The 12,384-nt window shown below is 33.0% G+C and overlaps 1 protein-coding gene across 2 annotated transcripts in view; it reads left to right on the top strand.

Annotated features, from left to right (window-relative positions):
- LOC108366996 (DNA N6-methyl adenine demethylase-like) overlaps positions 1-10,135 on the top strand; it is a 29,402-nt gene extending 19,267 nt beyond the window's left edge. Inside the window, exon 3 of one of the 2 annotated variants that reach the window (XM_017621511.1) lies at positions 10,043-10,135. In XM_017621511.1, the coding sequence (XP_017477000.1) occupies positions 10,043-10,075 (33 nt within the window). In that variant the 3' untranslated portion in view covers positions 10,076-10,135. The remainder of the gene's footprint in view (positions 1-10,042) is intronic. The other variant, XM_017621510.1, reaches the window with a different exon arrangement.
- The last annotated feature ends 2,249 nt before the right edge of the window (positions 10,136-12,384 follow it).

Genomic DNA, 12,384 nt, shown 5'->3' with positions numbered 1-12,384 from the left:
GAGTAATAGCAAGTACGTCAAGTATTTACTCTCTCAACGCCAAGTAGTGTATGTATGCGGAAAAAAAGTAACAATGTGTTGGGAGTAGAGTACAATGCAAGGAGTACTTATTGAATGAAATGCGGCAAATACAATTGCGCTGGACTCTAGTATGTACGTCAGGTTGAACAGCAACAACACGAGAGCCAGATGAGTTCGAGCAGATGCAGATGAATGCACTTGAAGGGCCGAGCGTCGCAAGATGATTTAAAAACTCTGCTGAGCTCAAGAGTTTGCGTATGTGTGTGTGTGTGTGATATATATGTATGATAAATGAAGGTGTTTGTTGGAGAGCAGCTGGTGGAATAAGAGCTAAAAGCAGAATGAAGGATTCAAAAAGGCATGTCGAAAACTGTAAAACGCGCATCCAACAGCTGGGAGTAGCACGTCACTGAACTGCATGAAATAAGTATGTTTGAAGCGTCCTGAACCGAATCAAATGGGAAAGCGTATCAAGCAAACAAAAAATTAAGGAATAAATTGTGTATAAAGAAAAAGGTAAAGGGAACAAAAAATAAAATTGAAAAAAGGAATGTTAGAAAGGCAAAAGGAAGTGAATAAAAAAGAGGATAAAAAACGTACATTGACCTGCTTGACGTGCTTTTGTGTCAGCAAGAACCCCAAACAACAATAACAACAACCAAATCAACGATAAATAATGGAATGAAAAGAGGTTTTCACTGCAACAACATCAAGAACAGAAAATATTTAGGTATAAGTAGACACTACATTCTCCTCGGAAAAAATCATTGGCCTCCATTTGCATGCACTAAACAGAGAAATATAACAGCTTTGTACTGGAAAATAAAAATTTCGTCTGTATTTGAAGGTTCTGTTGTAGTTTAGACTAATTTAATGGTAGCACCGTTATGAAGTAACTAGGGGTGCGTACTTAAAGCCGTTGTGGCCCAAATCCAATCGCAGTCCACACAATATCCTATAATAATACAAAATGTATGTTGGCGAAGGCTGCAGTGTCATAACCGGTTACGAGCCAAGAAGGATCAGGCCTAGGTATTTTCTAGCCAAGTAGGCAGTTTCATAATTTTTTCCGTGTTATACGCGACCCAAGGTACAACGAGTTCGTTTTGTTTACCAACACAAACCAATGTTTGCATTACCAAACTAGATATATACTTTGAAATTATTTAGGGTGCTAGTAACTTGTAGAACTGCGAAATAATCGATTATCACAACATAAATTTTTCTAATAAATTGTTTAATAAAGGTCTACTATAATCGATTAAAACCGAATTTTCAGTGAAAATTATTAGACATGTTCTGCAAATTATACGATTTGATATCGGTGCGATTTAAAAAACCTATTTTGGAGATTTCCTAACAAAAAATAAAAATTTGGCACTAAGCCAATTGATCCCTGTATCCGCCACTGAGTATAACAGTTAGTTTTAATTCGGTATCTTCGGTTAATGTTGTTCCGTATACATATGCCATGCTCAAGCTGTCGAATTTTGGTATACCAGTGCAAGCGTAATTTAATACTGCTCCGCGTACAACGTGTCAAGCGCAAATCCCAAGCATGTGATGGACTTCAAAGATTGTTCCTATGTACCAAAACCTAACCTGTGACAACGATTTACCTGATGGGGTAGGAAAAACTGCTTGGCAACGGTATGCGATATTTTAATTGGTGATCGCAGCATTAACATGCAATTCATAATACTAAGTACCACATTTTGAACATAACCGTACTCTGATTCGGCCAATGGCGCAGAAATATTGGTATTTGGAAGGCAAGCCGATGCAGCATTTCGCTATTGCAGAAACTGTCAATGTTGCAAACGTTACACCAAGGCGAATTTATACAACGTGGTGTTGATGGCGCATTTAGATTTTCGCCGCGGTACTTATTAATGTCAAAATGATGTGTTTGTTGTAATATGAATTCGCCTGGCTTACAACAAACACATCAATTTGACATTAATAAGTACCGCGGCGAAAATCTAAATTCGCCATCAACACCACGTTGTATAAATTCGCCTTGCGTTACACCTTATGAAAAGATGCCACTCAAACAACCGCGCTCGGAGGCCGTAACTTTTGGGAACATACCAAATCTTAAAAAAATAATTCTTGGACACTTTTAGGTGGAAAATCCGAAAGCAGTAGTATATTAATTGCACAGGAATACCAAAAAATGTTGTCAGCCAGAGGGTAGAGTATACAGCACTATTTCTAGGTTTTTAGCGTCTCTGAAAAGTACGACCATAAAAAATAATTTTAATTGAACATTTTCCCGCCACCAGCTTACAACCAAACCTGGGGATCGAAATCACATTTGCCATGCAAAGTTTTAATGGACGTTTTTTTTTGCCTAGTGCCCGAAAATATGCTTTCGAAAAGAGACTGCTATATTACTGAACATTTTAAGCATTGCGATGGGTTCAAACTCGTTACAAGGGGATTTTTGGGATCGCTGATTACGCATCTGATGCCAGTATTTCAAAATTCAAAATAGCGGATCAATTAAAAAAAAAAGTGGCTGGATTGTTTCGAAACTCGGAACTTAGGAATTTTTATTAAACATAAACGTGGAAGAAAAAATTTCAGAGCAAAATTTAACTTGGTATCGGGTTTCGATACGACTACTTTTTTTCGATACCTACTCAGTATTTGTTTCAAAAGTATCGGTGCCAAAATTGCTTGGTAACGAACGAAAAGTATCGAGTATTTACTTGTATTTACTCGTATCGTTTCATCCCTAATACTCGTTCCGGGTCGGGCCGGAAAAATTTGCCCCCCGCGCCATCTTTAGTTACTATTTATGTAGTAACCATAGCAATAATGTTTGAACAAAACAGCTGACATAACATTTTTTCCTGGTACACTGGGAATTTTGTCCATATGTAATTGAGTTAAACTATTTTTATTAACACTGGCGAATTATCCTGAAACCTTTTCCTTGCAACTCATTTAAATCTAGGCAGGTTCCACCGGTTTTGTTATATATGTATATATTTATATGCATATATATATATAAATAGGCACATAGTATATAATGCTGCCTTTTTGTTGTGTATGAATATACAAACGCATGCATGTCAACATGCATACGTAGATACATATGTATATACACATATATTTGCATATGCTTATAAATGACAAAACTTAAACAAATATCACAATTTGAATCAAAGCTATCGTACGTGTTTTTGTTATGGTATATCGGATTTTTCGCACTCGCTTTACGTTAAACCGACAAAGTAGACGGGGACACGTACATACAAATACATATAGAGCTAGATGCATACATACACATGCATAAGCATCTACTATATGTACGTCACGTGCACTTTTTACTCCAAGTACAGGAGGATACCAAGTATGTAATCCACTTGAGTTGAGGACGTACGAATGAAAGCGAGTAATAACAGCAAGGATAGTACACACGCATGTACTATACATACATATCTTCATGTATTCATAAAAAATTCGAAAAATAATACCAACAATAAAAACAACAAGTGTATTTCTACAGCGTGCAGCTGTGGCATAGTAATACAAAAGCGTAGCGAAGAGTGGAGTATGCCACGAATGGCATTCTAAAGGATCATTGCACTTCGTATTGTATGTATATGTATGTATATCTACTATGCACTTATGTATACATACATACAAATGTATAAAATATTATAATGAATTTATATATGTATGTACATATATACTAAAAAATAAGCATGCAATACAAGCGAATAATATATAAATTCGTTCTACATCTAATAGGATTTTTTTACTGGAGCCTAAAGCATCTGAAAAGTGTTAAGTACATAGTTCATGTATGTATGTACACACATATATATATATATAGATTTGGTGTTAAAATCTTAACTGGCCATTTGATGAAATTTTCAGCTTCAGTTAAAATTATTAAATATACATATATATGTATCTAAATTTTCGAAGAATCTCTGGGTCTCCTGGAGGCCTTCCTCCTCCTCTATTATCTACCAGCATCGCCACTCGCGTTGAACACTTTCAGAGCTGGAGCGTTTCGGTGCATCCCAACGAAATGGCCAAGCCAGCGGAGTCGCTGTATTTAAATCGCTGCACTATGTCGATGTCGTTGTGAGGCTCATACAGCCTATCATAACGGGAACGGGTGATGAACTCGCATGTAAGGTTTCAACTTAATTAGACAATTTTCAGGTGTGCTACAAAGATTTATAAGGTTTTGAAAAATTAGAGACTAATTCATTTTTTTTAGCTTCCCTGCAGGAAATGGGACTAGTTTGTAGCTAACTATTAACTAACTAGCAGTCGACTGGTGGTAACTATTCATTAACTATTTCCTTTGGCCGTAACTAACTACTTTTGAAGGGCGATGGCCGCAAAATAGCGAGAAATGGTTTCCTCTGTATTAGATGACAACTTACTTGTAGCTAGTTTTTTGGCATAAACTATCAATAAAAAAATTTATATTTTTTCTATTTTTATTTTATTAAACATTACATATTTTCTTATTTGGTTACATCTTTTGTAGGTGGCCCTACATTTGGATTCCAACTGTAGGACGATATTTAAACGGAAACTAAATCCATATTTCAAACTTCGTACAAAAATTATGAGAATTCAACAAACTAACAATTGCACTCAAATTTTTAAACATTTTATTTAGAATTTTTACAAAAATTTTGGGTACGCAGTTTTGCAGCTCATTAAATTTAAGTGGGTCAAAATGCAAATTTCAAGTCGCTAGAAAATCGCGTGCATTTTTAATAATGGTGCTAGACATTTGCTCCCATTTAAATGAAATTGTCGAGCGTATCTTATTATATGGAAGAAAATGCACAATGCCGTCATATTCCCTAAATTTTTCAAATGTTTAAGTTTGTTCAATTTTCATAACTTTTGTACGAAGTACGAAATTTGGATTTATGTGGGGCTTGTTAGGTAAAGAGACAGACTTTTATAAAAAAACATAAATATTTAATAAACAAACGAAAAATAGCCAAAACTAGTCAAAATTTCACTTGACTTAATCAGCTGACCACAAGGGTTTGTAAATTAGAAGAAAAAAATATGGAATTTTCAATGCTGTGAAATATAGGGCCCTATTGCGAGTGTCGACTGGCAGTAGAATAGAAATTTGTCGATCGAGTCGATCATCTTTTATTTTGCTATTGTGTAACTTGATCGATAAAAATTTGCGCTATTGTGAATGGCTGACTGAATTGTAAACAGCTGTTTCTTTGTTTACATTTGTTTCTTTAGTGGTTCATTTACATCATTTTTAAAGTAATTGCTTTTATTACAAAATAAAAAAAATGGACTTAGTTAAAATATGGTTTAGTGATGAAGGAAGTTGATGTGGAAGCTAATAGATTAGTAGAGTTGGCTAAAGCAAGGAGGGAATTGCGAGATTCGTCGGAGCCCTTGGAGTTGGAAGATGAAGTGTATGTTCATATGTATGTAAATTTTATGAATAGAAGTTGCATTCCCGATGCTTCACGTTTTTAGGTTTTACAGGATTTGCAGGAAAAGCTGTTTTCCTCATTAATAAACTTTATGGAAGTTTAAGAAATACGGTGCGGTTTAGTTATTTGTATAATGATGTTGGGTATTTGTGTCCAAACGCGTGACCCGATTTTAAAAACTTTAACATACACGTGTAGTGAAAGAATCAAACTTTGATTTAAAATAAAGATTTCAAATTTCCGAGCACTAGTTAATTAAAAATTATGCAGTTTTTTAAACTTTGCTGTTGATTCTGCGCAAAAACACTGTGGATGGCGTAGCCGGAGTTATATGCACAAGAAGTATTGTATATCTTTCACAATAGAAGCGGAGCTTTCTCCCCTACTCTTTCCGGAAATTCCTTTGCATATGTCCTCACTCCCCTGCATCAAAACAACCAACCGCGCAACTTGCCTTTTGTTGCTTACAATTTTTGACCTGTAATTCAGACACATACATACATATGCATATTTCACAATTTTTTACAACTTCTAGTTCAATTGACTTACTTTTTATGCATTATAGTACCACTTTCTTACGTAAATTTTATAAACGCAAACTCCAACGACTGAAAAACAGCAATAGAAGGATGAGCGATTAAAAAGTATTCACAGTCGCTAATTGAGCGACTAAGCGACACTCGCAATAGCATCGTTAATCGATAATCGCTTAATAGTCGTTTATCTACTGCCAGTCGACATTCGCAATAGGGGTGATAGATAAATAACAAAAAAATGTTAATTAAAATAAAATAAATAAACCGTTCAAATTTTACTTACTTACAATTGATAACTTAAATCGCATTTTGTTTTAATGAAATCCAGTTTAATTATTTTTCGTAACTTGCTTTGTTATATTTTTTTTATCATTTGATTCGATATCTAAAATTTAGTACTCCCTGAAGCATTTTTTAAATTAATCGTTTGTTTTTAAAATAACAGAGATCAGTAGCTCGTTTCTGTAACTTTTCTCTATCGATTATTTCTCTACTGGTAGAGAATATACGTCATTCTCTACTACTCATTAGCACTAGAGAACAGGGCGACAAATTCATATCTCAATTCGCCTTGGTAGAGAACTGTTACAGAAACGAGCTACAGTATTACCGTGGTGCGACTAAAGGGGCAATTTGATCCTTTTTAGGCGTCAATATCCTTTGACCCGACTTTTTGAAAATTTAAATTTTCCAAAATTATGTGCAACTTTTGCAGAGTTTTTTTTAACCATGCTTCTAAAACATATTTCCTCATGTAAGTATGAAAAAATGCATCATTTAAAACTTTTAAAGCAAATGAAACTTTTCTTTTTGCAGCAACTAGATTTCTGTGTATGTTTGCAACCCTTTTTCGTGCAAAGCTTGTCCCCCTATTTTCTTTTTTAATTCGACAGCGGCACGTTCTAGGAGCGAAGAGACTCTTAAAACCCGTAAATTTGATTTTTACTTTGGATCTTAGATTTACGTAGTCACTAGCAAATTTTTACTAGAAAACCAAGTCAATTACCCCCTTTTTGCGACTTTATGAAAATTCTCAACAGCAACACTGCCACAGAGTGCTCGAACTTCTAGTTTTATTTAAAATGGTATGGCAAAAAGTATTCTTTCCACACTTACTGTGGCGACTGGAATGCAGAAGACAGTTGAAACTATTTGTTTCAAATGAGGAAACACTGTTTCTTCATCATCCCCTTTTATCTTAAATATATACTTACAAAAACAAAAAAAAACACGCAAGAGAAATTTTAATTTATTCGTTCATGTCTGAAATTTAAGGAACTGTAAGCTTCTGTGAATCTGGCAACACTGCTACGAGTATAAAAAGAAAACAATCTGAACTAAATTTCACTATTACATTATTCTTATTTTGCTCATGATTGAAGAATTACATCCGAAGCCAGTTGCATTCCATATCAAGAGCACTTGCAAGCTTCGGAAGGGAAGAAAATTTTCTTGTCCCAGCTTCCTATAACATTTTTAAGATTTTTTTTATAATACACCCCACAAATTTGTCAACTTGCACAACCTGCTTGTTTCCATCAGCACTCATTCCACTCAAAATTATTTCACTCTTTATGTGACTTTTTCCAAATTTCGCCTTTTCACTTTTATTTTTTTTTTACAGCACTTAATTGCTTCCATTTGCTCTTCATGGTGGTTCTACCGGCTTTTTAAATTTTTTATAGATACATAGAGTTATCACACTAATACCACATACCGTCCATCTTGGTTTCCAGATATGTATGTGTGTATTTTATTTTTTTAGTTATGCCTCACGAATTCTTCAGCTGCTTCTTAAGGATTTTTTCTTCGATCTACATATCTATGTATGTATATATGTATGTACATAGTATTTCTTTTTACCGCATTTCCTGAGGCAAAGAAAAAATCACAAAAACGCAGTCAAATAAACCAGCAGCCAACCGACAAGTCGCTTCCTTGCAATACGACAACTTCGCCACAAATTGAGGCTTTTTCAGGTGTAATGTTGCTAATGATTTTTTTTTTGTTATTAAGGGCGGTGGTATAGTTGTTGATTGCAAAAGCTGGTTGTAGCGGCAACTGACTCTCACGACATAGAATTAAAAAACATATATAAAAAAAAATGATAAACAAAAGACAAATGACAAAACCAGTCAAAATGTCGCAATTCTTTTATTTTATGGACCACTATATGTATGCACATTATACTGCATCACTCCCCATACCAAATCTTGTGTTGAAAGAAATATGTTTAGCTGACTCTTTTCTCACAGAAATGGCATTTTAATTTCTATCCCTCCTTACTAATTTATTATTTATTACATTTCTTTAATGTTATTTTATATATGTACATATGTATATATATTAGACCGCATCACCAAAAAATGTTGCAGATTTCCGCCGGGATTACAAAATTTATTATATTTTAAAACGTCCACCAAAATATTTCGGAAAAATATTAAGATTTAAGCGAGCTGAATCGATTTGAAAATACCCCCAGAAACGGAGTTTTTATTAATAAAAATAGTTTCCTAAAATTTTGTTTCGAAAAAGTCCCCTCAAATGACAAATCGGTTTAAGCTTAAAAAATTTACATGAAAATATTTAAAAAAAAAAAAAAAAAAATTGAACGGAATCGTAATAATGAGATTTTTGATGCTGTTTTTTTAACTTTTTTTAAAGATTGGTTTAAAAAAAAACTTGAATAACTGAACCTAACTACTCCGATTTAGCCTTAAGAGATATAATTGGAAAGGTATTTTCTCCTGCTTTTTATTTCTTTGCTAATAAGCTCATTCAAAAGATGAAAGAGAAAGATAGGATGAACGAACATCATTCAAAGTTGAATTGAGATGTGTTGGAATTTGAAAAAAAAGTAAAATTGGGACACGAATGACTTTTTTTTTGCACATAAATAAAAATATTGGGAAAATACCTTTCTACCGAGATCCCACAGGTCTAAATCAGAATAGTTTTGGCCCAGTTATTTAAGTATTTCGTTAATCAATCTTTGAAAAAAGTAAAAAAAAACAGCATCAAAAATCTCATTATTACGATTCCGTTGAAATGTTTTTTTTTAAATGTTTTTATGCCGATTTTTTAGGCCTAATCTGGTTTGTCATCTGAGGGGACTTTTTTCAAAAAAGTTCTTTAAGAAACTATTTTTATTCATAAAAAACTCAACTTTTGGAGATATTTTCAAATCGGTCCAGCTCGCTCAAATCTTAATATTTTTCCGAAATATTTTGGTGGACGTTTTAAAATATAATAAATTTTGTAATCCCGGCGGAGAAACCGCAACTTTTTTGGTGTGATATATATAAAATAACATTAAAGAAATGTAATACATAATAAATTAGTAAGGAGGGATAGAAATTAAAATGCTATTTCTGTGAGAAAAGAGTCAGCTAAACATATTTCTTTCAACACAAGATTTGGTAACAATAACTAATCGGTTATCGGTTGATACCAATCGCAATCGATAGGTCCCACAATAATACATATAGGTATGTAGGTTAGGGTGGTTCAAAAATTGTTCTATATCGAAAAAATATACCCCTTTTTCATTTCGAGATCAAAAAATATTTAGAGGTCGCTCAAAGCGCTCAAAATTTTTCAAGTATTTTATATGGCGAAAACTACTTTTTCGTAGAAATGGTATAGAACTCTTGAAATTCAATATTTTTCGATCAGAAAATTCGGTTGTTGTTTTGGGATTTTGTATGTCAGGGCCTTTTGTTCAATGTCTGATTAGCACAAATCGGAGGTAGGAGATCCGGTTAAATACAACGACCGTTTTATCGATTACTTGTTATATGCATGATGTCGGAAACGTCGATAATGAACAACCGGCCCTAAGTTTTCGTTCGAGTTCGGGTGTATGAGGAATCCTTTTTAAATAATCGTGCAAGATATGTGTAGATAGATGTAGATACAATTATAGTTTATATATTTAATTTTGCTTACTTAAGTATAAGTGCATACCTACAAATTTCCTACATATATCCATACATAGCCTAATCTTTTTTCCGTTTTATTTTTATTTTCCAGGAACCCAAAGCCAAACAAGTATGTAACGCATAATTTTATTATATTTTAGTTAATATACAATATCATACTATATTAATTAATTACGAGTGGATAATATTTACAATCTCAACGTCGTAATACTGCGGTTGAATTATATTTTAAAAGGTCTTACAAATACACGATAATGCTAACAAACGAAACTTTAAGAAATTCATCTGATCATAAATAATATAATTTTATACGTACGCATTCTGATCTCACATCCATCCGTTGAGTATTTAGATTATTTATCAAATGTCCCAAATATACATATAATATATATATAATATCTTGCGACAGTCAATTTTGCACACAAAAATCAATATATTCGTCAAACCAAGGGCCAAATATAGTAAAATTGCGTTCTTAATTTTTCTCTCTGACGTGAGGATTTTTTTAAAGAAATTTGAAATTTGAAAGATATAAGTAATTTAAAAATTGCAATGTTATATACTTAAAAAACCCATTATGGGTATCAAATGAAGGAGAAGATTCTGTACAGTTAAACCCCATTACATATTTTATTTTATTTTTTTATTTTATTTATTTATTCTTTTTTATTTTTATTTTATTTATTTTTTTTTGAAAAAATTGTATGTTAAGGATTAACTTTATTAGCTTAAAAAAATAAAATAGATTAAAGGGGTATTTTCAATGCCTATTCATCCTTGTGAACCCAAAAAAATTATTTCATTTGGTACCCATACTTTCATTTTACATTGCACTGAATTTTTTTAAATACACTTTGGAATTAACCATATATTTGAAATTATAAGGAGCCCTAACCGCCAAAGTAACGTAAGTAACATTTTTTTCAAAATTTTCGTTGTGATGCAGAGGTGCATCTAGATGCTCTAGGAATATTTGTACATCAAAAAGAAAATTTTGAAAAAAACTGTCGCTTAAGTTATTTTGGCGGTTGGGCCTCGATAAAGTCTTAAAAAAAAATCATGACGTCAGAGAAATGCCCATTTACATGCAGTTAATTATGTGTAATATGAGGAAGACTTTTATAAAAAAATTTAAATTTTGGATAAACAAATGGAATATAGACAAAACTGGTCGAATTAAGGCGCTTCTTTTATTTCTCCCAGAAAATAAATTTTTTTACTTAATTTTTTTCGCATCGAGCTTTTTTCGACATACCTTAAATTACTTTATCAGATATGTACACACTAATGCATTATTAAATGCATATAACTTTAATTACTTTCTCGTTTATTGTCTCTCGTTTTGTTACTTATGAAATAATTTTCACTTTAAATAAAAAAATATGTTCCAAACCCATTTACTTATTATTTATTATATGGTACGAGAGCTTCTCAAACCACATTGATGCAATTTTTTCATGCTAAGCGTTGAAAAATAATAAATATCTAAATCCCGGGACTGATCCCGGGATCGTACAAATCGAAAAAATTAACATCCCTAATGTATATGTAGATAGGCACCCGGTTCAATTGCGCAGCTACGTTTGCGATGGTAATTCTGCGAACTCTCATACGACTAGGTTAAGACCAGGGATGGAATTCTGGATGGACGAATCTGACGTCCATTTTGCTCCATCAGGTCACGTCAAAAAACATCTCCGATTTTACGTGACAGAGAAAATGTAAATGTGTTATCAATTACACGGGTCCACAAAAAAAAAATCGATGAAAGGTTCCTTTGACCAAACCTAGTCTATCATATCGTCGTTTAAAGTACAAAACCGCGTATCGTCAGTCTGCAAAACCGCGTAACTGACATTGGCTGCCAAAAATTGGATTTGCTCACACAAGCTCTTGGCTCAATCCTTATCCATTCGTCCTGAAATATACTAGCCAAAAATGCGCTTGATTTAGAAAAAATAGAACTATTTTTAAATATGAGTGATTTTTCTCTCTAGAAAATAATTTACGCAACTTCACATACGCGCTTTTGCATTTTGTTGATACGCGGTTTTGTACTTTAAACGACGATATTCAATTGAAACAAGTAATATTTATCAAAAAAAAACCGACTTCAATTCTCATATAAAAAAAAATATATGTATATATCTCATGATCACCCGATGCAAAAAGAATTATCGAAATCGGTGGATGTGGTCAAAGTTATGCGGTAACATACACACAAAAAAAAAAAACAAAACAAAAAATAATCCGACCAACTGATAACCTCCTCCTTTTTTGGAAGTCGCTTAAAAAAATGAACAGTTGACAAATATCTTTTACCAGATGCTTAGCTAGGGTTCTTTACAAAAACATATGTGCGTTATGTAAAAGTAAGTTCTTACTTACCAAATTCACTCGTACCAGCATTTTTTTTATTAATTGCTAGATTTC

Source organism: Rhagoletis zephyria, unplaced genomic scaffold (genome assembly GCF_001687245.7).
Source record: "Rhagoletis zephyria isolate East Lansing unplaced genomic scaffold, Rhagoletis_zephyria_1.1 Rzeph_scaffold_02485, whole genome shotgun sequence".
Classification (NCBI taxonomy): domain Eukaryota; kingdom Metazoa; phylum Arthropoda; class Insecta; order Diptera; family Tephritidae; genus Rhagoletis; species Rhagoletis zephyria.
Note: the sequence above shows the minus strand (reverse complement) of the source record. Positions and strands in the feature narration are given on the sequence as shown.